General features: G+C 39.5%; 1 protein-coding gene across 1 annotated transcript in view; it reads left to right on the top strand.

Moving 5' to 3' along the window:
• IL1RAPL1 (interleukin 1 receptor accessory protein like 1) overlaps positions 1 to 25,736 on the top strand; it is a 1,180,373-nt gene that overhangs the window by 588,562 nt on the left and 566,075 nt on the right. Inside the window, exon 3 of the mRNA XM_075059862.1 lies at positions 24,649 to 24,928. Coding sequence (XP_074915963.1) covers positions 24,649 to 24,928 — 280 coding nt within the window. The remainder of the gene's footprint in view (positions 1 to 24,648; positions 24,929 to 25,736) is intronic.

Raw genomic sequence — 25,736 nt, 5'->3', positions numbered from 1 at the left:
ATTAGGCTGCAACTTCATTATGTAACACATTTGGGGACTATCTGGCAGTAACTTGTACAGAGCAGGTCATCCTTTCTATTGTAGACCATTCCACTCAGTGGAGGGCTGCTGCCAGCACCCAGCTGCCACTATCCCCGTTAAACTGGTCCTAGCACCATTGTTGAAACCTCCACATCCCTCCCTTCTCTGAGGGTTAAGGCGGTGAGGAAGAGTGGATTATTTCCTTACTGTAGCACTAATTAGGAGCTCCAGCCCTATTACCAGCTTCTTGTCTTCTAATCCGCTTCCAATTCTGATTTATCGAGGAAACCACTCACTATTGAGTAAGCACTTGCATTGGGCACCTGCCACCAGCAGGTACCAGCAAGTTGCATGTCTCCCTCCTCCTCTTGCCAGAATTCATGTGCAATCTGTACTTTATAACTAGGTTAACCACAGATGACTGCAACTTTCTAAACTTCAAACTTCATAAGGTTAGTGAGAAAATCCATGCAGAAGGTACTCTTCATGCACAATATGCAACTTCAGCTAAGCTAAGATTTATTTGCTGTAGACATGTGCAGTGGTATAATGTGTTATATTTTATCAGTTTATCTAGTGTTAAAAGTATAAGGTTGGAGATGAGGTTGTATGTATAAGGTGGTTCTGTTTTGAACTCTTCTTCTCTAGTTGTGGTTTAAAACGAAATTCTGGCAAAATCAACGCAGTTTTGCAGAGGGCTTTGATTTTGTTGGAACTGCATATTCCAATGGAAAGTGGTTTCATCAAAGTTTCTCTGACTAGCTCTAGTTAGGAGTGATGAGGGTGTTTGCCGGACATAGCGAAAAGGAGCAGTAGGAGAGCAAGGAAAGCAGCTGTTGGGTCTGGGTAATTCCAACACTTTTCCTTCTGGAGCTAAATTATGGTATGGTTAAGCAGTGGAATAATGGGACATTTTGATAAGTGGCCTATCTGAGGTGGGGCTGTGTATGTATGTGTGAGGTTTGAAGTTTGGGTCACTGTCACTCTTTGGGTACAAAAAATCCAGAACTCACTGATTTTTAGGGGAACAAAGGGGGAAATCATAAAGGGATCTTTTAAAATCACACTTCCCTCTGTTTAGAAAAAAAGTAAATGTTAAATAAAAATAGAATAGAAAATTCAGCTCTGCTCTGAAAAGTTGTTGTGTTAAATCTAGAAACTAAATTCAATAAATGAAGTGTGATAGAGAGAGATTTTAATCCTATTTTAAGTGCAAATCTCAATGCAGTCTTAACTATGGTGTTGCTAACAATACTTCCGTAATACAAAATGTCATGTCATCTACAGAACATATATAATCATGCAGGTTTTGTAATTAAATTTTCAATCCCTGCAATTAAAAAAAAAAAAAGCCTTTCTTTTCTCCACTGCCATTAACAAAATGAACTTTGAGAAATCTGAAAACAAGAGAACTCCTTGATTTGGTGGGAGAGGGGGAAGGGGAATGTGAAAATCATGGTATGAATACTTCTGCGCCTCATCCAATGTATTTTCTCTGTTATATGTGTAAAATAATATGCCATACAGCGAGCTTTCACGCATATAGCATACATACAGGGAATGCTTTTTTTTCCACTGCCTAGTCTTCATGGGTAGTGCAATATTAAAGTACTGATTTACAGTTGTCACACAAAAACTGTCTCATGCTCTATTTTCATTATTCTAAAATGCTGCTTGTAACATTGGACAGCCTGCTGTGAGTTTTTTATAAACAAAATTAATCCTTTAGTGATGCTTTTCCAACATTACACTTAAAAGGTAGCTGAGAGGAATGGAACTGCTAACAGAATGCTTAATTTAAGCATCCGATCAATCTGTGCTTTTGAATAGAAGACTGTGTTTGTGGAAGACTTTATTTGCTGTGGTTAAGTGACCCAAAATGGGTAAATGGGTTTATTCGGTATGTTATTCCCATAAAAGACTGAGCCTTCCATGAAAGGGTGATAACACTGTCAGTAACCCTTATAAGAGCTGAGTTTACATACACACTGCAGTACAGCAGTGTATAAAATGGTACTCAGGAAAAAAAAAATATTATCACAGACATTTCCGTGGACATTAAGAAAACTGCAGTAAACTAGGAGAGTTTAGTAAATATTATTATTCTACCTGTTTGCAGACCCAGGTTAAAAGCTAAGATGTCAAATGAGAAACGGATTTCTTTTCTACCCTGATAGTGCTTAGACTAGGTGCAAAAAGAACACACCAGAGGAATAGCTATTAGTGGTACTAATTTATTATTACATGCATGGATAAGGAATGACATTGAGTGCTAAATACTAAGAAAAAACAGTATAGAAGGGGAAAAAATCTCTGGTCAATATCATGAAGGGGCTGTGAGCTATACAATACCTTATATGGACCTCCATAGGGGCAAGATAAAATTGTAGCTCCTATGCTTAGGAAGGCATGGACTCAGAAGGACAAACTATTTCTTAAGATGCAAATGCCGGATCAGAGAGCTTATGGAACCATTGTCCCTCCTCCCTCTGCATCACCTGGTAACATGGGACCCATATGGCACTATGCAGGGGCGGCTCTGTTTTTTGCTGCTCCAAGCATGGCAATCAGGCAGCCTTCCGTGGCTTTTCTGCAGGAGGTCCGCTGGTCATGCAGCTTTGGCGGCGTTTCTGCGAGAGGTCCGCTGGTCATGCGGATTTGGGGGAGGTTCTGCGGATGATCTACCAGTCCCTTGCCTTTGGCATACCCACTGCCAAATTACCGCCGAAATCGTGAGACTGACGGACCTCCTGAAGAAATGCAATGGAAGGCTGCCTGACTGCTGCCTTCAGAGCGACCGACAGGCCACCCCCTGCGGCTTGCCGCCCCAGGCACGCACTTGCTGCGCTGGTGCCTGGAGCTGCCCTGGCACTACGATGCACCTAATAAGCAGGTGTAGCCATGACCATGTTTCCTTTTACTCACCAGGGATCTATAGGAGGCATTCTGCTGCCCTGCCAGTGCAGTGTAGCTCCACACCACCACCACAGTAGGCCACAGTTGAGCCCATCATTAGTGGAGGTGCCCACTGAGGGCATTGATATATTAAAAATGACAACATTACTTTCATATTAAATCAAAGATCAAATCCAAGGCCGTCTTATAAGTCTGTGGAAAATTATCTTCCCAGCATAGGCGTTGACTTACTAAGACCCTGGTGGGTGCTCGATCCTCACTCCACCTCAGGCCCCACTTCTATCCCTTCCTCCAAGGGCTTCTTCCTGCCTTTGCTCTGCCCCGGCCCCACCCCCACCCCATCCTGCTTCTTCCCACCCTGCCTCTTTTCTCACCTTCCCATCTATTCCTGCCCCCAGTCCTCCTCTTCCCCTCCTTTCCCCCAGTGCCTCCGGCATGCTGTGGAACAGCTGATCATGGCAGGCCAGAGGCGCTGGGAGGGAGAGGGAGGAGCCGATTTTTCAGGGCTGCCAATGGGTGCTGAGCACTCATTTTTTCGTTTTTTCATGGGTGCACCCACGGAGTCAGTGTCTATGCCTCCCAGTTACCCACCTGAACCCCCAGAAGTATCAGAAGTCGAGATTGTGTCCAGCCGAAATTCCATTATGTCACATGCCCAACAGGTGAAGTGTTATAAATCCATATCTGGATCTGGACTGAGCAGTTTGGGCCCTTCTCTACTTCTCTCCTTTTCACCAAAACAGTAATGACATTCATAGCACTGACCCTTTTTGTACCTGCCTCTCCCCACTAAAAACAAAAAAAAGTAAGACCTGAAAGTTACATACACACTCTCTCTCTCTCATACATAGACACACGACACAATTTGTTTGTAAGCCAAGCAGACTTTGTAAATGGAGGTGTGTCAGAGACTTCAGGAAATCCAGGAAGAACTTCACTCTACCAATTTTATGTGAAGTTGCTCAGATACTACGGAGATGGATAGCAGTATAAAACCCTGCAATCAAAAGATAGACATGCGACTTTTGACAACATAAACTGTGCTCTTCTTGCAATGTGGTCCTCTCCTGTGTTTCCTCCTACCTCTCTACCACCCCTTCAGATATTCTTCTTTGTGATGACTTATTCAATCCCCACACTGGGCCAGGAAGGATTAAAAGGTAAATCTGAACCTGGGTAGTCCTACTCCTCCAGCTCTGCCAAGCATGCACCAGCTGGAGGAGTGACTTAAAAAGAGCCCAGAAGCCTAGACAAAGAGTGTGAGGAGGCTGCAGGAGAGAGGACTCCTCCTCTAAAAAGTAGGAGCAGTGCCAGTGTTTTTGGCACCCTAGGCAGGGGTCCTTCTGCACTTCCGGTTGTTGACGGCAATTCTGCGGCGGGGGGGGGTCCTTCCATGCTCCCAGTCTTAGGGGCACTTCAGCGGCGGGTCCCAGAATGAGTGAAGGACCCGCTGCAGAATTGCCAATGACGACCCAGAGCGCGGAAGTACCCCCCGCTGTCGAATTGCCGCCGAAGGTGGCAAAATGCTGCCCTTCCAAATCCTGGTGCCCTAGGTGACCCCCTAGGTCACCTAAATTGAAGCGCCGGCGCTGCTAAGGAGTCAGACAGAAGGCTGAGAGGGGATCACAGAGCAGAACCTTCCCCAATCAGCACCCCATTTGAGAACAGATTTAGACTTAGACTCTTTTCAGGAAGGACCCTGCCAGTTTCACTTCCCAAAGGGCCCTGGATTTGAACCCAATGTAGACAGAGGGCCCAGACCCCCCTATCCTCATCCATTTAAGGGCAAAGGCCCAGACATAGGTGAAGGTCCAAATGGTCCTAGCCTAGGTCAGGAACCAAGCACTTCTTCTATCCCTGACAGAGACACAAAAGTAAGATGAACTAACCACTAGCCTGCCTGGCCCTCCAAGTGCCCTAACACACTCTTCATTCCCCCTTCAGCTTTCTCTGAGGGTTCCTCCAGTTTGTGTCCTTGATCTCCTTATCTTCTGCTGCTACACTTTATCTCTGGGTAATCTGATCCACAAACACAAATACTACTACCACCTCTATGCTGATAGCTCACAGAGCGACCTCTGTGCTCCAGACGTATCGCCTTCTGTCCAAACGAAAAATGTAGACTGTCTCTCTGACATCCTCTTACTGACTTCTAGTCATCAACTCAAGCTTAACATGGCTAAAACAAAGCTTTGTAATCTCCCCCAAAATGTATCCCTCTACCTCCTTTTTTTTTTTATCACTATGGACAACACCTCCATCCTGCCTAACGCTCAGGCCTATAAACTGGGACATCATCTTGGACTCGGACCTCATTCTAGGTTCTTATATCCGGGCTATATTTAAAACTTGCCAAGTCTTTCTGCATAACATCTCTAAATACAGCCTTCCCTGTACAGCTCCACAGGTAAAACTCATGTTCAGGTTCTCATCATCTCACATCTTGATTACTGCAACCTTTTTTTCTCTGGCCTTGACAAAAATAATCCTGCCCTTCTTATATCCACGGTGCTTCAGAAGTCGTTTTCCTAGCCCCGAGTCCTTCACGGCTTATCCCCTCCAAATATTATTTCTGATTCAGTATTGTGATGTCGAGTCCTGACTTTAGACCATGATAACATGGGCAATGGAGGCTGGCATACTTTCAAATGAACACCTTCATGCCTTCTCCCATGCTGCCCCTCGCACTTTGGAGGAGCTCCCTATAATCATCCACACAGGCACCTCATTATCCTCCTCCAAAACCCTCCATACAACTTTGGTTTTCTACAAAAAACATCAGTTAGGCTGCTGGTGAGATAAGACCACTGCCTATCATTCTGACCAATATTCTCATTGTTTTCTTGTACTCCCCCATCTATCTGTAACTATCTGTGGTCTTTTGTCTTCTACTTAGAGTATAAGTTATCAGGGACAGGAACCACCTTTTTCTTCTGTATTCGTACAGCGGCTAGCACAGTGTGTATCTGTGTGTGACTAGAGATCCTAAACACTACGATAATACAAATTATAAAAACAAAAACAGTGCACTCAGAAATTCTCATTTAAAAACTCAAGCATGAATAGAACACGTAATCAGCATTTCTAGGCCAAAAAAATAATAAACAAATCTGGGGTGGCATTCATTTTCTTCCCTGCTGTTCACATAAATAGACTGTAAACTCCTCAGGCCAGGGATCATTATCTTCCTGTGTATTTGTACAACTCATAGCATGGTTAGGTCCCGGTCCTGTGTGGGTCTTTCGGCATTACTGTAATAAAAATACTTAAAAATGACAATTCTTTTTGTCTTATAGAAGCCAACAGGGGGAAATAAAGGCGAGTTTTAAAATACCAGTTATTTTTCTGCTTAACCCAACCCTGCTACTCAGTATATTATAAACGTTGTCATTTATGTGCCTCTCTGAAGACTAATGGAAGCTGGGATGCAAAACAAAGCTTTGCGTGACAATGGAACACCACAGGCACCATGCTGACACCGAATGTCATAATAACATTTTTTCCATAGACACGAGCACACACTTGAGATCCAAGCTTCCATTTGTAAATTCCAAATTAGATTTCTTCTGTTGTTAGCATTAGACTCTGACTCCAGTGACCCTTGAGCTGGCAGGCCTCCAGTTTACAATATGGGACTTCAGAATCTCATCAGCTCTTTATCCAAACTGCAGCAACACCCACCTTTAATAAATAAACCGTGTGGGGGGGAGGGAAAGGAGCTGGATAGAAGAGGGATTACACATTGAATTGAGCAACCTCTAAGGAAATTTTAAATAATCACAGATCAAAAACTGTTTCATCTTTGTGAAGTTACAATATATACCAGCATTTTCTTTACCTCTGTGCATTTGAGGTATTATAAAAGCTGCATAGAGATCAAATAGAGTGAAGCATCACTCGCTAAAACTGCTGTAAGGAAACCTGGGATATAAGGTTGTTCTACCACCAGCTCCAACTTCATTGACACCCTTTATAAAAATGTCCATTCTTTGGACAACTGGAAGAGCTTTTCTTGGAGACTGCAGCACTCTTCCTTTAGAAGTGCAATCATTATTAGTGTCTGGTTTTTTTCACCGTTGTTACTGCAACATTGATGTGGTGTTGGAAGATGTAATATTTCTCAGGAAATGACAATTTGTTCTAAAAGAATGGTAAAGAATCATACCTCAATAGAAAATTAAATAAAAATTCAGCCCCAATCAAATATACAGACAAAATTGCTTTTGGTATCACCGAGGCATATGCAGTGAATTAAAATTGAAGCTAAGTGTCAAAATATAATACACATCATAATGCTGGACACTTCTATTGCCTCATTTCCGAATAATGGATATTGTTACACATTCAGTACATTACTGATTGATGAAGTAGTGTGGTTCACACAAAATTGAATGGCATCACACTGCTATACAGTAAAATAAACACCAGGAGAGAAAGATATTCCTCATGATATAGCAATCCCCAGTGCTGATATGCATCCAGTTTGGAGTCCAGCAATATTTTCATCTCCAAAATGGGAGTGAATCTTTTTGGTTTGTTTAACTGACCCAAAACATTTTATTTCAAGACAGTTCAACAATAAACTGAATTTCTTTATTGTGGTAACTGATTTACACTAATGTGTTTTGATTTGTTTTTACGGGGAGCTAATTGCATTGATTTATCAATCAGCAGAAGACTAGAGCTATGGTTTTCAAAGTTATGAACCTAACTCCCTCTGAATTTCAATGTGATTTGGGCACCTAACTCACTTAGGTGTCTTCAAAAATTGTAGCCTAGATTTCAGTACATTCTACTTTAACCTAAGTATGCCTACTAAACTTTAAAATAAGCTTTGGTAAAATAAATAAATAAAATAAAATAAAATAAAGCTTTTCTTCTCATATATTTCCACTAAAGTAACAGTGTTTCTCATTTCTTTTGCCTAATGAGATTACAGTATCAATCCACAATATTATTCCAATGGACTCTATCTCTTTGTAGGTTACTTGAGAAAGCTTATCAAACATAGGATCGGAAGGAATGACAAGTGGCATGTGAATTGATATTGGGAGCAAAGCTTCACAGATTTAGTATATCTTTCATAAGCTTTGCTTCCCAGACTTAATATGGTTATCAGGGCAAAAAAGGGAGGGAATCTAGATGTTATGGGAAGATGAATTCTTCTAAAGTCAAGTAATGTACAGAAAGAAGTACAATGACTTTTCATAATACTTACCTCGTAGACGCACGATTGTTGATAGATCTTTCACTTAAAACTTGAGGTGTGTATTATTGTTCCTTGCTAGAGTTTTTAAGAAGTTTCTACTGGAAATAAATAGCCTTCTTTTCTGGCTGGCGGCATCTGCAAGAAGGGAATATATATTAATAAACAATTACAGCATAATACCTATTCAATTAGAATTGAATTGCTGTGTGATTAGTGCACAAACAAATCTGATCTGTCTTTAAAAGTTTAAGAAACATTCAATTATCCCTGCACACCATACACAGAGAGAAGCCTTTTTTGTAAACATAGTCAATCTGTGGTTTTGTAACTGTTGGCACTAAAACATAGTTTAAATAATTTATTTTTCTTTTCTGTTTTTCTTACATTATGCATTCAGCATTCATTAAATTAAAAGTCATTGCACATAAAAGGAGACCTACTCAATCTAACAAATTTTGGATTGGCAATGGCTTGTTCTTTTATTTTCACATTAATACATATCCTCTAATTGCTGCAGTAATGTTTCTGGATTGGTGTCTGTGGGTAAGCATATCACAAATACCATTAATTGCTTTAGCTGCTGACAGATTCACACTGAAACTTTTACTTTCTGATAGATGTCACCATAGGAAATGAAAAATACTGCCCCCCCCACCCATGCCCTGTGCTTGTGTGATTTGGACATTACTATTATTGTTATTTTAATACACAATTTAAGCACCAGAATAGTTAATCCTTAATAATACAAGTATTGTGTTGTTTTCCTGGCAAATGTCAGGCAGCAAGGCTGAGACTGAAAGTAGCCATATTAGTGTTAGATGAGAAGAAACCACAGCCCTGTAGTGCCAGCCAGTCATCTCTCTGTAAATGTTGGGGAGAAATTCTGGCCCCATTGAAGTCAATGGCAAAACTCTATTTTATGTCAATGGGTCCAGGATTTCCCCCCAAGTTCTTATGCAGTATTATGTAGTCGATGCTGATGAAATGGCTCTCAAAGTGCAGCATCTCCAGATATAGTTGTTTTTGTTGTTGTTAGCTAGTGCAGCTCATCACAAGGAAGTTTTTATATTTTTTACAGGTAAAGAAAATTGGGCATTTCTCATGTTGAAGCGATGGGTAGTTTTTCCTAAATGCCACCTACCCCCATGAATAGGTGGGATAACTTGAGGGTCCAGTGGTGAAAGGAAGACAGTTCCAGTAGCAAGAGAGAAAGACACATGCCAAAAAACAATAGGTAGCTCCTTCCACTAGTCATCTTTGGAACCCATTGGGTAGCTGGGAGAGGGGTGCTCAAGGCCACCATTCCCAGGATTTAGTCCAGTGTGAGGACCATGTGAAACCTCTGCTGGCTCTTTTCCAGCAGCCCACCTGAACTAGCAATGGGAACCTGACCAGACAGGCTAGACCTGCAGCATCTATCACCAATTTAAGGGATTAGGAAGGAAACTTTTCTTCCATGGACCAATTGGTGGAGGACTGGGGAGGGTTTTTTTGCTTTCCTTGCAGCATCTTCAAGCTACAGTGAGTAAAGTAGGAATGTGCTTAGTACCTCATTGAAGTACTGGGATGATGGTGTTCATTCACAGCCACTTGCAGCCAGTTTCCAATGTGATTAAGAGAATGAAATGAACAGTTTCCAGAGGTAAAAGACCTGGGATTTTGGTGATGGGCTTTGGGCTCATGTGATAGGATGAAACCTTGTGGTTTTTGTTGGGAAAGTCAGAATTGAGGCCCTCACAGGCTGAGGTCCCCACCCTGCTGCACCTTCTGTCCCCTCTGCAGGAGAGATGGTGCTGGGACTCAGAGAGAGCTGATTCTTGGGGAGGTAGGCTGAGGAGAGCCACTCACATTATGGGTTACCTAGCCTCTAACCCTGGTGCCAGTTAACAGGTTATATGTTAGGGAGCCCTATAAACCCTACTCTGGAACCAATTACATGTCTGGTATAAGAGAGTAAGAGTCATGGGCAGGTTACACCCCTTCCCTGTCCTAAAGTTTAATAAATGTTGCAGCCTGCCACTTCATTCCATGCATGTGTCTGTTCTCATTTGGCTGCTGTGTCCTCATCAATCTTTAATTGCTTGCTCCAGATTTATGCTGGTGTAACCGAGATCCTGGTCTGACGCTCTCTGTATCTAGGCAGATCAGAAGCAGGGGAAACACTCCCACTCCAGCTTCACTTATTTGCTAGACAGAGCAGTAGTAGCCATAACATTTATGACTCACCACTAGGCTTAATGGGGTAGCTATGAAATCACTGCGGTTTCCTAACACCTGTGCGCTACCTGCTATGGAACCTTAGCTGCTTAGCTACCATGCTTAGCCTTATGAAGTGCTTCTGCCCCTGCAGCTTACTCTAGCATGGCTGTAGTAGGAACTGAAGTGGGTTCTTGTCTCAAGTATTACTTTTCAGATGTTTGTAGAGAGCATAAAATAACACTAATAATTACCACAAATCCTTTCAAAACTAATTTATAACTGCATTGTAAATTTCACATTAATATGTTGATGCAAATATTGACATAATCTTTCTATCCATGAAAACTTTAATTACGTTCTAGGCACCGATGTGTACAAACACACACACAGTTAATCAAATAAAGTAGAGACATGCACTCATTTCACAGTTACCACTTAAGATCATTTGAATAGTTGCTTTGGCAACGTTACATAATACTTTGTCCCATGAGTTACATATTTTTTCATAACCTTTTTCAGTATGTATCACAACAGCATTTGTCTATGCTATGAAATATGACAATATGTAGAGATTCTATAGTTACAGATATACTGATAGCTATAGTTGTGGATTGAGATGTCTGGCTCACACATATCATTAATAAAAAAAAATGTATTTAGAGTACAGCAGGGCTCACTGTGAAATATAACACAGAGACAAATCTTATTATCCGTAATTAGATGAGCCCAGTTAAGTCAAAGGGAGTTTTGTGTAATTAATGCAAGTTTAATGACAGCTTACAAACAGTACCACTGAAGATATGATTGACACTTTAGTAAAACTAATATTTTCATGTATTTATCAAGTAGTACCATCATTCATACAGTAACAGTGGAAATGAATTATGAAATATGAATGTGTATTTAATACCATGTTGTATGTTACTGTAGACCAGGGGTGGCCAACCTGTGCTCTGGAGCCACACGGGGCTCTTGAGAACTTACTATGCGGCTCCTTGTATAGGCATCGACTCTGGGCCTGGAGCTACAGGTGTCAATGTTCCAATGTGCTGAGGGGTGCTCACTGCTCAACCACTGGCTCTGCCACAGGCTCTGCCCCCACTTCACCCCTTTCCACCCCCTCCCCTGAATCGGCTGTGTCCTCGCTCCTTCTCCCCCCCCACCCCCTGAGCCTCCTGCATGCCACAGAATAGCTGAGCAGAAGGTTCAGGGAGGGAGGAGGAGACGCTGATTGGCAGGGCTGCCGGTGAGTGGGAGGTGCTGGGAGTGGGGAGCGGAGGGAGCTGATGGGGGGCTGCTGACATATTACTGTGGCTCTTTGGCAATGTACATTGGTAAATTCTGGCTCCTTCTCAGGCTCAGGTTGGCCACCCCCACTGTAGGCAATCACACTGCATGTCTATATACATATTCATGACATTATTGAACAATTTTAGAGCTACCAACTTTTTGCACTTTGACTTCATTAGTTGCATAAACATCATCCTCTGACACAAATGTATTTCATATCAACAATAATTCTGAGGCTTATATCTCTCTGACTCACTTGTATGAAGTCACTGAAGTGATCTATCTGGAGGATCCATCTCCCAAATGTGTTAAGCATAGCTTTTATGTTAACTCTCCAGAAGGGCATGTGAAATGTTTTTTTCACCCATCTTCCTGCCCAGGGGTGAAAGTAACTTAAAGGACTTATCGCTACGCGGGAGTCCTGAGCAGGGTCCTGGGCCTCAACTGGAAAGGTGTGGTCGTAACTGGAAGAGGTGGAGCCTTTAGCACCCCAGGCCCTTTAAATCTAGATTTACCCCACTAAGAAAATAGTCATGTTTAGTGTTGTTGTTAGGAGCAGTCCCATGAATAACTGATTCATTTGATGTGGACATGGAAACACCGAGACCCATATCCCATAGCATTGTTAAATGTGGAAATCTAATGACTTAACTAACACAGCACAGGGGAGACAGTGTCAAAACTGGGATTAAAATACAGTGGTCCCTAAGTCTCACTCCCACACTTGTCCCTCTCCAACAGGCTGTTTCTCATACCACTGATGTGTCTTCTCATATGCATTCCTTTTGGCTAGAATGCACACTGGCTGCTCAGTAGAGCTGCTTGTTTGGCCATACGCAGCTTTCTGGGAATAGAGTGACAAGATGTCTCGATTGTATTGGAGTAGTCTCGATTTTTGGGTCTTTTTCTTATATTGGCACCTATTATTCCCCACTCCCATCCTGATTTTTCACAGTTGCTGTCTGGTCACCCTATCTGGGAAGGAGTTTGTGATGAGGCTAACACCATAAGTGGCAGTTCTGGATGGCTAACGGAGAGTGTGCATGTAGGGGTGTGTGTGTGTGTGTGTGTGTGTGTGTACATGCCTGGAGAAAGCCAAGATTAGCTTTGACATTTATAGGCCTTCAAAACGAGAGTTGGGGTTCATGGGCACCAAAGGCTTGCCCTGCTGTTATGCCCTACAAAAATAGAATGGCCATTCTCGGCTCCAACTGTTCCTTGCCTTTTGTGGTAATTATTGAGGGTGTTCCTCATTCTTGTATTTGACATGTAGGAGGAGATTTTCAAAGGCCTAAAGGGCAATTCAGTGCTGAACTGCCATTGAAATTTGATGGGATGGGAACCTTAGAGCCTATTTTTGTCTTTGAACATCTCCTTCATAAATTACAGTTAATACCTTGGACTGCAGCAGACTCTGAGAACTGAGGAGTACAATTACAGTTATAGGAAATGGTTGTAATCTGCTATACAAAAGATACACATGTATGCTTATCTCTGAGAACTTGTGGAGGACGCGAGAGATCCCAGCAGCCTAGGAAAGGGCAAATATAGTTCTTATCTATAAAAAAGGAGAATAAGGATAACTCGGGAAACTATAGATCAATCAGTTTAATTTGGTACCCAGAAAGATAATGGAACAAGTAATCAAACAATCAGTTTGTAGGCACCTAGAAGAAAATAAGGTTATAAGTATCAGTCAGTATGGATTTCTCAATAACAAATCATGTTAAACCAATACCTAATATACTTCTTTGACAGCCTTGTGGATAAGAGGAAATCAGTAGAGGTGATATATCTTGATTTTAGTAAGGTTTTTGATATAGTCTCAAATGATCTTCTCATAAACAAACTAGATAAATATAGCCTAGATTAATCTCTTGTAACATGGATGTTCATCTAGTTGGAAAAGCATACTCAGAGTAATTACCAGTCGTTCACAATCAAGCTGGAAGGGCATATAGATTGAGGTCCTAAAGGGATCTGTACTAGGTCCAGTTCTATTCAATATCTTCATAAAAGATTTGGATAATGCAATACATATTACCCTTGTAAAGTTTGCACAATACTATGATAGGAGGGATTGCAAGCACTTTGGGGGACAGGATTAGAATTCAAAATGGTCTTGACAAACTGGGCAAACGGTCTGAAATAAGATGAAATTCAATAAGAACAAATGCAAAGTATCACAATTAGAAAAGAAAAATCAATGGCACAAATACAAAATGAAAAAGCACTGTCTAGGAAGGAATACTGCAGAAGAGGGTCTGAGAGTTATAGTGAATCACAAACTAAATTTGAGTCAACAATGCAATACTGCTGCAAAAAAAGTGAACATTATTTTGGGATGTGTCAAATATTTTAGGACATTGTAAGCAAGATGCAAAAAGTATTTCTTCCGCCCTATTCAGCACTGATAAGGCCTCAACTGGAGCACTGGATCCAGTTCTGGGCACCACTCCTTGGGAAAGGTGTGGAGAAAGTCCACAGCAGAGCAACAAAAATGATGAAAGAGGGGTTTTTTTAGTCTGGAGAAGAGAAGATTGAGGGGTGGACATGATAACAATCTTCATGTACATAAAACAGAAAGGTGATAAATTGTTCTCCTTAACCCCTGAGGACAGGACAAGAAGTAATGGCATTAAATTACAGCAAGGGAGAATTAGATTAGACATTAGGAAAAACTTCCTAACTGTAGAAGTAGTTAAGCACTAAAACAAATTACCTAGGGAGGTTGTGGAATCTCTGTTGCTGGAGGTTTTAAAAAAGAGCCAGGGAAGATCTAGCTAATACTTCATCCTACCTCCATGCGGGGGACTGGGCTCAATGACCTATATAGTTCTACATTTCTGATTCTATGTTTCTCTCTTGCTTGGAGAAGTCCCTTCCAAGACCTGAGCTAGTCCAACCTTGATTAGTTTACAGGAAGTAGCAGAGTTGCTGTCCATGGTTTTACAGTGTGCCTGTAGGTTAGTGATTTTGTTGTTGTCATTTGAAGCCCCAGGGAGGGCACTGCAGGCAGCAGAAATCAAAGCCTAGTGTTTCATATAACAATGTAGAGCACTATCTCTAGGCAAGACGCTTAAGAGAATCATAGATTTTTAAAGCCAGAAGGGACCATTAGATCTCATGTGACTCCTGTACAATACAGAGCATAGAATTTTATCCAGTTACCCCCATCCCAATCTCTAAAATAGATAGACAAGAGTCAGCAAATCTAGATCCCTAATCACACTCCAGTGGGCATAAGTTGAAATTCCTAGTAAGAGCCAAATGTCAGATTTTAAAGTAAAAAAAGGCTCAGAAACTGTTGGTTTTTGTTCATTATTATTTGTTAAATACCAGTGATAGGATACCAAATGCAGACAGTCCCTGACCTGAAGACATACAATTCCAACAAGACAGGCACATGCAACCGTACAAAGTAGGAGGCCAGTGGAGGTAATGACAAGGAAATTCTTTCCTTAAAATATATTAATATTGACTCTTTCCTGCTGAGCATCACAGTGAACCTTATGGAAGGAGGTCAAAGACGTGGCACAGAGTAGGGTGGGAGCTCCGGGTACGGAGAAACCTGTTTGAGGGGAGAAGTGTATTCAGACCTTATGCACTCTAGCATGCTGCTGTTTCCCGTCTGATGACTGATACAGTTGTCATCACTTATCTAGTTTGTTCTATCATGAGCTTTCCGATTTTATAAATCATGGTACAAGTGATGAGTTAAGGGGGATTACTGTTTCAGAGGTGTGATCTTGAGCGGGGCCTGTCCAGGGCGAAAGACCCAAATTCTTCAGTGAGTAGAGCATATATTATAAACATATTAGGCATAGAGGTCTTTTCACCTCTCTTCTGTTCTAGTTGAATCAATCAACTATCCACACTTGTGATCATTCCAGTTCCTCACTTGGGAATCAAGGAAAATAATGAATGAAGCAGTTTAAGTTAACTGTTTGCAAACACTCACAACTCTCAGGTTTATTTCTTCATCTTTCTTTCCCCTACATATAGCAAATGCACTTATTAGTCCTATTAAAGGGCCAAATCTAATGTTTTAAACACGCAACTGACTGAAAAATGGGGAATTGTGTGGGGAAATGTAACTGAAGCACTCCTTAACAACTGAAAATATCTAGAATTTTTACATATCTCTCTTAAAAATATAAATAACACGCACTTTTGGAACGAAACTCAAGCATGAGACATTTCAACCCAAAATGTAATTTTTGAGATAGAAGCAAAATGAAGATAGGAGCTTGGAATGAAAGTGCTAAGCCTACTAATGCGCAAAGCTATGAAAACAATGTTAATCCAAAAGGAGCTAAATCATATATAAAATGTACTTGACTGTCATTTTAAGTTATTAGCATCAATGAAACATCACTCTTTTCATGTTTCCAATTTCACATTGAAACTTTTTTAAAAAATACAGTATGACAACAGAATGATGTATTTAAAAAAAAAATAGCTTGATCACATTCCTTTCTCATTCTAAGCCTATCAATGTGTGCTACATTTTTGAACCCTATTTTCCTGCATTTGGGGAGGAGATTATTATTGTTACCATCAATTAGAATGATATTGTAAGAAAAAATAGCACAATCCAGAATTTGTAATATAATCAGAACACAGACACTAGATGAAGTGGGTGGATGGCTAATCGGTTCAAGTATTTTGTTGAGCACACTGTGTTCAAGCACTATTCTTTTGAGAGCATTCCCTCCACCTTCCTTTTTAATGTTTGTTTTTTCTAATTGAAATAAGTAAAGGAAACAACCTGAAAAAGGTACAGGAGATGCCTCAGGATATACTGCTAGTTTTACCTTTCCAAAATTGGCTATGTGATAACAATGCTGATTAGAAAATGTGCTTTAAATGTGAAAGTGTTCCAGCATGAATTCCTAAAAGTTTATGGATTTCATGTTAAATAATCCCAATGTGTTAAAAAAATCTAGATGGGGGAATCTTTTTTAATACACATCTTTAAAAAAAATGCAGATGCAGTATTAGGAAGTGTGGGTTATTGCTAGAAACACTCTGTTTGAAAGTGTGGTTTTCACATAATGGCATACCTAAATTGGTAGTATATAACAGGAATTTAGATTTCCGAAATCATACTGGAAATGTGGGCACCTCTATTACTTCACAAGAACCAGAAATTAAATTGAGGTTTTGTTGCTATGCCAGGTTGTGGCAATGGACCCACAAGTCAGTAGCTCAATTTTCTACTTCTCTGCATTAAATTTTCCCTTGAAAATGATGCATACAATACTGAGAAATGGCAGGGAGGATGCTCTTAGAAGTGTTAAATATTTGGTTCACTGGGTCCTATCAGTAGGTAGGGCGTGCAGGGAGTTTGTTTATCCACCAGAACGATCTCATTATAAGGACAGTGATGTAGTGTGTGGTTTACTTCATACTCTGAAGCCATTCGAGGAAATAACTGTGTGAATGGTCCCTGTATTGTGCTATTATGAGTAGCAATAACTGGCAGCATATTAAAATGGAGATCAGGGAGTACAGCCACTCAGTTGAATGCAGCTCTGAAATTTCAATGCTGTTGAATTATTCAAGTATTTTTCAATTTATAAAATAAATATGTGATTGCTTGATGGAGTGATGATAGAAATATAGACAGAGAGAGGCTCAAGCTTGAGAAAATTCTCAGTACATATTTATTTGTCATAATTGTTTTCTGCCAGCATGAATGTGTGTATTGATTGTGTGATGCTGTGATCATTCTTGTCATATACAAAGAAGGGTAACACTGGATCTGATTTTACAAAGTGTATTGAAAGATAAAGAAGAGAAAAGCATATGATCAAGCAGAAGTGGGCCAAAATTGAGAACATATCTCAGTGGCACAAATAGCATTCTGCATGGTGCATTACCCTTCTAAGTAGTGTCTTTGGAGGGGATTCAGCAAAGCATGTAAGCACGTGCTTAACTTTAAGCATCTGCTTTAGTACACCTCTATTTAGGAAGACACTTAAATGTGTGCTTTAGTAAGTCAGAAGTGAAGTTATTAAGTATGGGATATTTTTTCAAACAGAAATGTCAGTTGGGTGCCTAACTCCCACTGAGTTTTTCAGTGAGAGTTAGGCATGTAATTGATACTTGTGCCTTTGAAAATACATCCCTATGGGCTGCAGTTGTGTGTGCACCAGGACATTAATTCCCATGGATTTCAGTGAGAGTATTCTTCAAGTAAGGTGTCACCTAGGGTTGCCAACCTTCCAGGATTGCCCTGCAGTCTCCAGGAGTTAAAGATCAATCTTTAATTAAAGAATATGTCATGTGCTGAAATCTCCAGGAATACATCCAACCAAAATTGGCAACCCTATGTCACCTCATGTGAATTGTACAGAAGAATCTGACCCTCATATACCTAGAATTATTTTATTTTAACTAAATATGTACAAATTCTCAGTGGAGAAGAAAAATTTTTCTAATCTGTTTAAATGCCTCCATCTGTTCTTAGTCATGGTAAGTGTATGTCATCAGATCTTTCTTGCCATGCATTTTAGCAAGTCCCCTTTTTAAGTATCTGTTAAATATATTTGTCGATTTCTCTGTATATATTTCTTTATCTATTGTATTACCCTATCACTATGATATCTCAAATATAGATAGATGATTGCCTGCTAAAATATCCCTATCAGTACCATTAAAAAAAAAAAATCCCTAATGGAATAACAGATAGACAGTTCCATTCTGGCATGAGTGCTTTAAACCTTCTGTCAAAACCCCATTTTCACCTTCTCATAGATCCAGGCCATTGGTATTGCACTTGAGCAGAGTGAGGTATCCCACATCTTATGTTTAACATATTTACAGTCCCTCCCAGCTGAAATGAGCTTAATGCAGCTACAACTGACTTGAATAGAAGTGTTGGTAGAGTTAAATTGGTGTAAAAATTGGTGTAAGAAAAAACAAAATCAGGACAGTGCTCTCTCTCTCTCTCTCTCTCTCTCTCTCTCTCTCTCTCTCACACACACACACACGAAAAAGGGACAAATATATTTCCTTAAGCTTAGTGTTGACCGTGATTCTACAGCTCTGTACCTTAATGCATAATCAGTAATCAACTGAATTTTACAACAGGATAAATTCTGATGCTATTATGCATATATTCCTGGGTTGTTGTGTGTTTGGGAAATTATTTACTTATAGTTTAACTCTGTTAAAACAACCAAACATCTTTTTAATATGAACTTTTAATAGGAAAAAGATGGAGTGTATAAGGGGACATGACAATATTAGTGGGGGTTCTCTTACTACTTTTACCTATGTTGAGAAAAGTAGTGGCTATATTTAAATTTATCCAAGTGTATGTGCTTTGTTTGTTCATTTTTTGTCTCGGAACTGGCTTGTAATTTTCTCAGGGATTATATTCTGATAATAACTTTTGACAACCACTTTAGGAGTTACCACACAGGTAATTAGTCTCTATGCATCATAAATATGTAAATTCAGAAGCTTCACTTTGATATGATGCATTTATATGTGTCTATAGATATATGCACAATGTTTTTGGAAACCTAAGGGCTTTTCTGTGCTTCACAGTTGTTTTGGATTAAGGTATGGTATAATTTAAAGAACGATAGCTATGCTGGAATAGTTTGTGTGTAGACATTCTTATTTCAGAATAAAAGTGTCCATATAGGGAGCTATTGCAGTTCCTTTTCTCAGAAGACAAATCCTAAAATTGTCTTATGTTCTTTAACTGCCCAGTGACAAGTCAGAATATTTTTTTAGTAGAGGAAGATAAATTATAAATAAGTCATTGATCTCAGAAAGGATCAATCTGTTTAAAAAGAATCTAGGTGTTTTTTGTTGGCTGTAAAAATACTAATCCCCTGGTATCAGTACATTATATGCATGTGTTTCTGCAACCAGTAACTCTATGATGCTATTTGACAACAAAACTCTGACATATTGCCTCTAGTGGTGAACCTATCAACTCAAAATATGAGGAAGAGTTTCATTTTGTTTTGTTTTTTTTGTGGATGGGAATCATGGTTAATCCATCAGGAAAATTTGAAAAATGCTACATTTTGAAAATTGCTTTGCAGACAATACACTATCTCTTCAAGCTTAAACTTCACTCAGTTAGGATCTCTTCTTGAGTCTTTGTACAAAATGGGACTATACATCCGTGCAGCACAAAATCTTATAGACAAATCAGCGTCCAAATTTGTTGTTGCATTTTCCAGTAAAACAAGGCAAGAAAGAGAGAGAATGAGAAATAAACTGGTGATATCACCTAGGCATTAAGGTGCCTGTTTTTGAAGGGAATTAAAATTTTAGCACTTTTTGTCTGCTTCAAAATATTCTGAAATAGCAAGGCATTTTGTGGTAATGTTCCTCCCCTTTGAATATGGCATATTCTGGTAGCATTAAGTTTACCGTAAACAGAAATAATCTCATGAGGTGGTGATCTGATTTCTAATCGGGTTTATTGATAAACTCGGCAATGAATCTTAGCATGTATAGATCAAGAGATCTCAAAGCTCTTTTTACAAACAAGAGTAATGATCATTATCCCATTTTACATATTGGAACTGAGGAACAAGTAGATTAGAAGACTTGTCCAAGTCTGTGGCAGAGAGAGGAGCAGAACCTAAGATTCCTATCAGCTCCATGCCCTTTCTTCGGGACCACAGTCATTCTCATCTGAGTTTTGACTTGAGGCTCAGTCAGGGCTAGAACTAAGATTGGAATTAGATTTAGATAGTGCAGACATTTTGAGAATAGCTGTGAATTGATTTTGAGTACATCCCAACTGGAAAGTATTCCCCAGTCTCTTTTCGGATCTAACCAAGATCCAAAACATATAGAAGTGTGTGATTGGTTCTGGATTTTCAACTGTAAATTTCCACTGAAATTCTAAGGATTTATTTTCAAATTTTGCCCACTTCAACTGGCAAAGTAGAATTTGGCTATACTCTCAGAGCCCGAGGGAATGGTTGGGTCTTACATTGTGCCCTGAATTTCAACAAACGGGCTATTTCAGACCAGTGGGGGAAATAAGTCTCAAAGCTGGGAGCTTTGACTCGAACTGCCAGATGTTTAAATCTAGGCACAGTCAGAAGAAGCATCCTAGCTAATCCCAGGTGTTGTAACATATAAAGAGCTACTTTCTCAAGAAGTCAGAACTCAAGTCATGTAAAACTTGAGATCAACACCAAGAAGCTGAATCAAATCCAGAAACTAACAGAAAGTTAGTACACTCTTCAGAAAATTGGTGTAACATGCTCTGGTTATAGTGCATTCAGTACAATCCGTTATTTCCAAAATTACAATAAAACTACCAAATATAAATCTGTAATTTACAGTGTAAGTAATAAATACTTAAATAATATTTGTGCTTTACAGCAAACAGCAATAGAGCAAAATACAGAAAAACAGTCTGCATTTAAGCTTTTCAGGTTTGTTTGTTGTCTTAGAAATTCATTTTTACATATGCAATAACAGTTTCACTGAGCTTCATTGCAAGTAGAATATTTGTACAGCCAATTTATTTTTAATACTCCTTTAATACTCCATCTCCTGAATTTTAAAAGCATTCATTCATGTAATAGTTAACTCTTCTTTTTGCATGAGTGTATTTTACCTTCCAACACATTTGATTAAGCTCACTAAACTAGATTGCAAGTGACACAAATACATGTATTGTCTTGGTATTTTTTCCATGGGGAATTCTAAACTGAAATAAATCAAGGTTAAACGCTCTGCATAGCTGATCCTCCATTCAACACAAACAAAAATATGTCATGGAATAGGTATTCTTTCATAGTATGTCTCCATGGATTCATCATGTTCAAGGGATCTGGCATCACTAAAATTGAAGGTCCTGAGAGAGAAACCAAGGCTAATAGAGTGGCATTGTCAACCAAAAGCATACAAACTAAATTAAATAGTAAAGGTCAAAATTACAATCTGATAATGAACTAACATGAAGAAGTGGTTACCTAATACTTCATATAATGGAGTTAACACTGCTTAAAGATGCTTTTTAATTTACTGATTATTTCTGGGTTTCTAAGCTGACAGATTTATGGTGCTCAGTAAGGTAAAGGCTGGAGCTATCAGAAATGGAAATTCATTCTAAAATCAGTAGATGTGAATGCTGGAAAACTGGGCATATGCCCCCTCTAAATTGTATAGACCTCCCATTCCAACGCCTGCAGATTTCCAAGATATGGGACTTTAAAAAAAAATACATTTATGTATCGTATCACAAACTCATTTCTTCTGCAATACTGGATCTTGCCTGATCTAGGCCTCTGGTGGGTGATTTTTTTTGGCAGGGGAAGAAATGTTCACTTTTGGTTATCTGAAAATGGAACACCCTCTGGCCTCCTCCAAAATTAAATAAGGAAACTAATTAATCCATGAACAACATGGAATGTTTCACTATATGGATGACCATTCCTTACACAACCTGATTTTAATATTGTCCTGTACTGTATTGACAATGTTGGGCAGCAGTTATACTACTATGTCAGACTTTATATGTTCATGTCATCATAACATTTGACTATATGTAATATATACTCCTTTACATTTATAACAAATATTTGTTATATTACTTATCTGTGGACTCTTAAAAATAATTTTTTTAAAAAAAAAAAGGCTTTTCTCCCAATTTTTCTTTTAAATCTGGCATTGTACAAATACATAGCAATAGATAGTAAGGCTAGTTGTACGTTTTCTGACAAAAGATTTTTTTGTGATAAAAATTGGATTTTTGAGTAAACAGTTATTTGCAAGTGTCTGCTCACCTTGAAAGTTTTTGATTTTTTATTGACATACCATTTTTTAAAGTTTCAGAGGTTTTTTTGGTAGAAAGTCAACATTTCCCATGAAAATAAAAACAAACCCACCCCCCCACTCTTTTTTGAGCAAGTCTAAGGGTACGTCTACACTGCACGATTATTTCGAATTAGCTTAAACCGATATTACAAAACAGATCTAATAAAATCGGTTTAGCGCGTCCACAGTGGGATCACGAAATCGATTGTTTGCGTCCATGGTCCAAAGCTACCATCGATTTCAGGAGCGGTGCACTGTGGGTAGCTGTTCCTCAGCTATCCCATAGTTCCCACTTCCGTGTTGAGAGCACAGTGCCTGATGGGGCAGAAAACATTGCCCCGGGTGGTGCTGGGTACAGCCTCACCCCTCCCTTTGTGAAGGCAGCAGACAACCCTTTGGCGCCTTTTTCCCCGAGTGCATTGAGCAAACGCCATAGCACAGCAATCATGGACCCTGAGATCACAAACGGTATCCTGACCGTTGTCAACACCTCGCGTACTCTCTGCCAGCAGCATTCAGTACACAGAGGGTGACATTTACAGTACTCAAGGAATTATTTATTTTACTTCTCTTTCACGTGCTGGGGGGGGGGAAGAGACTGACGAGCTGTTCCGTGAACCACGCAAGACACCGTGTATTAAGCTACAGACATTGGGCGCTCAGCCAAGAATGCAAATAGTTTTCAGAGACTGCTGTGGAGACTGGTAGCTGTAGTCCTCATTACCCCCTCCCTCCCTCCATGAGCATCCGTTTGAGTCTCTGGCTTCCCGTTACGGTTGTCACGCACCGCTGTGTATCCTGGAGTTTATTTTTCAAACGCTTTGGCATTTCCTGTTCTTTAACGGAGCTCTGATAAAACAGATTTGTCTCACCATACAGCGATCAGATCTAGTATCTCCCGTAAGGTTCAATGCAGGAGCTACTTTTGCATTTGAACTGCATCGCCACCCGTGCTGATCAGAGCTGGACACGTGAAAGCAGGAAATGTCATTCTAAAGGTCTCGGGGCTTTTCCTGTTTACCGGCACTCCGCATCCGAGTTCGGATTGCGGACCAGAGCGGTCAGTGGTGCACTGTGGGATACCTCTAGGAGGCCAATAATGTCGATTTCCGTCCACACGAACCCTAATCCGAGTTATCACTTTCGAATTTAGCGCTACTCCTCTCGTCTGGGAGGAGTTCCGAAATCGATTTAAGGAGCCGTTTAACTCGATATTAATGACGACGTCGTGTGAACGGGTACAGCGTTAAATCGGTATATCGGCCATTAAACCGATTTAAAGTCGCAGTGTAGACCTGGCCTAATTGATAGATCTTGTCCTGAAGACTTACTTTGTTTATCTATGTTGCAGTTATGATTGGACAGCATCAGTCTTGACTGAGAGTTTAGTCTGTGCTTAGCACTTTATGAAAACTGAAGTACAGAATAACTAGTAGCAGGAACAGTAAAATACCAAACACAGGTCATACTATCTCATCCTCAGCATTTTGTAGCACGGGAAGCTCAGGATTTCCTAATAACATTTCATCTAACCTGTTCCTTCATTTATCAAGTGAGGATGCCTTGAGTCCTTTTTTCCTAATACTCTGTCCTGCTGCACGATCACCAATACCGTTAAGAACTTTTTTTCCCCTAAGATCTAACTTAAACTTTTCCTTTCTTAGCTTCAGGCCACTGCTCCTTGTCCTAACATCATCTGAGACTGAATAATTTCCTTCTTTCATTTATATTGTTACCTTAAAGGGATTTGATTAATGCAATTCACTGATTATGACACCTTCTGTGGCTGATGCCCACCATGTTACACTAATTTAATTCCAATTTTTTATAATAATTCACTTTAAAGTTACACAGTAGATAAAAACAATAATTGCATATATATCATAGGTATTATCAAGATTTACCATAAGTTCATCTAATAACTCTTTTCTGCAAGTAGAAAAATGGTGTTAATAGCAAAAAAGAAAAAAAAAAGACAAGTTTTGCATGGTACTTAAAAATTAATAGTGCAGCTAGATGTTTCAATGTAATAGTGTAAGATAGAGTGTTTTTACCCCAGCTGTGTAACTTTAAACTGCAGCTCTGCTATTAGGCTGCTACTGTATTTACTTGGCTGAAGCCTCTGTTTATATATATATATATTTAATATATATATACACACACACACACACACATTTATTTCTCTTTTTCTTTTCTTTTAGCTGATGGATGCACTGACTGGTCGGTGGATTACAAGAAGTATCAAGTTCTAGTGGGAGAACCTGTTCGTATAAAATGTGCATTATTTTATGGCTATATCAGAGCAAATTACTCTCTAGCACAAAGTGCTGGCCTTAGTTTGATGTGGTACAAAAGCTCTGGACCTGGAGATTTTGAGGAACCTATAGCTTTTGATGGAACTAGAATGAGTAAAGAAGAGGATTCTATTTGGTTTCGGCCAACAGTGGTGCAAGACAGCGGTCTTTACGCATGTGTTATAAGGTACTTTTTAAAAAATATATATGCTTGAATACAGTGAAACACAGTAGACTTATTGCTCCTAATACTGAACCTTTATGCTACCATCCACAGCACATAATGTTTTCAGTGATTTTGGTCTTTCCCCTTCTGATTGTGAATATTTCATGAATAACTTGGGTTTTTCTTGAAAGTATTCAATATTCAAAATTATTTGCTGTATAATTTATAATTTTAGTTTATAGATCTATATTCAAAATTTGAGGTATATTGGTTAGTTTTTATTGGACATATCAGTCATGAGACAGTCCCCTGTTTGGATGTGCATAACTATGAGAATTAGGTTTCTAGTGTGATTGTTTACAAATTCAGAATTTATTTTCTACACATTTTCTCCAATATTACCTTTGTAGAGACAGATTTCTGCAAAATGTTTTTTCCAATAACTAATTCACTAGAATATTTTCATAAAGTGAATTAAAATTGGGTTTAAATGCAATCAAAGCAAACTCATTAAAAATTTACAGTATATGCACCATTCTGTAACTGTCACTGGCTCAGTCCTGCATTGGGAACTTAGGATGCTGGGTACCTTCCAAAGGTGCTCAGCACCATGTATTATTAAACCCCATTATCACAAAATCAAGCATAGTTCTATTTCTTATCTTGGAGATGAATGTTCCACTTCCTTCTGCATTTCTGATAGGTCATGCTGATGTATTGTTTCCAGCACCACAGAGAAAATAGAGACCATTTGGCCACCCATCTATCTTCAATATAGAATTATTTTTACAGATAAATTAAAATGATGCAAATAAAAAAAACTGCTTGC

The sequence above is a fragment of the Chelonoidis abingdonii genome, chromosome 1, assembly GCF_003597395.2.
Source record: "Chelonoidis abingdonii isolate Lonesome George chromosome 1, CheloAbing_2.0, whole genome shotgun sequence".
NCBI classification, from domain to species: domain Eukaryota; kingdom Metazoa; phylum Chordata; order Testudines; family Testudinidae; genus Chelonoidis; species Chelonoidis abingdonii.
This window is presented reverse-complemented; position numbering and strand designations above follow the sequence as displayed.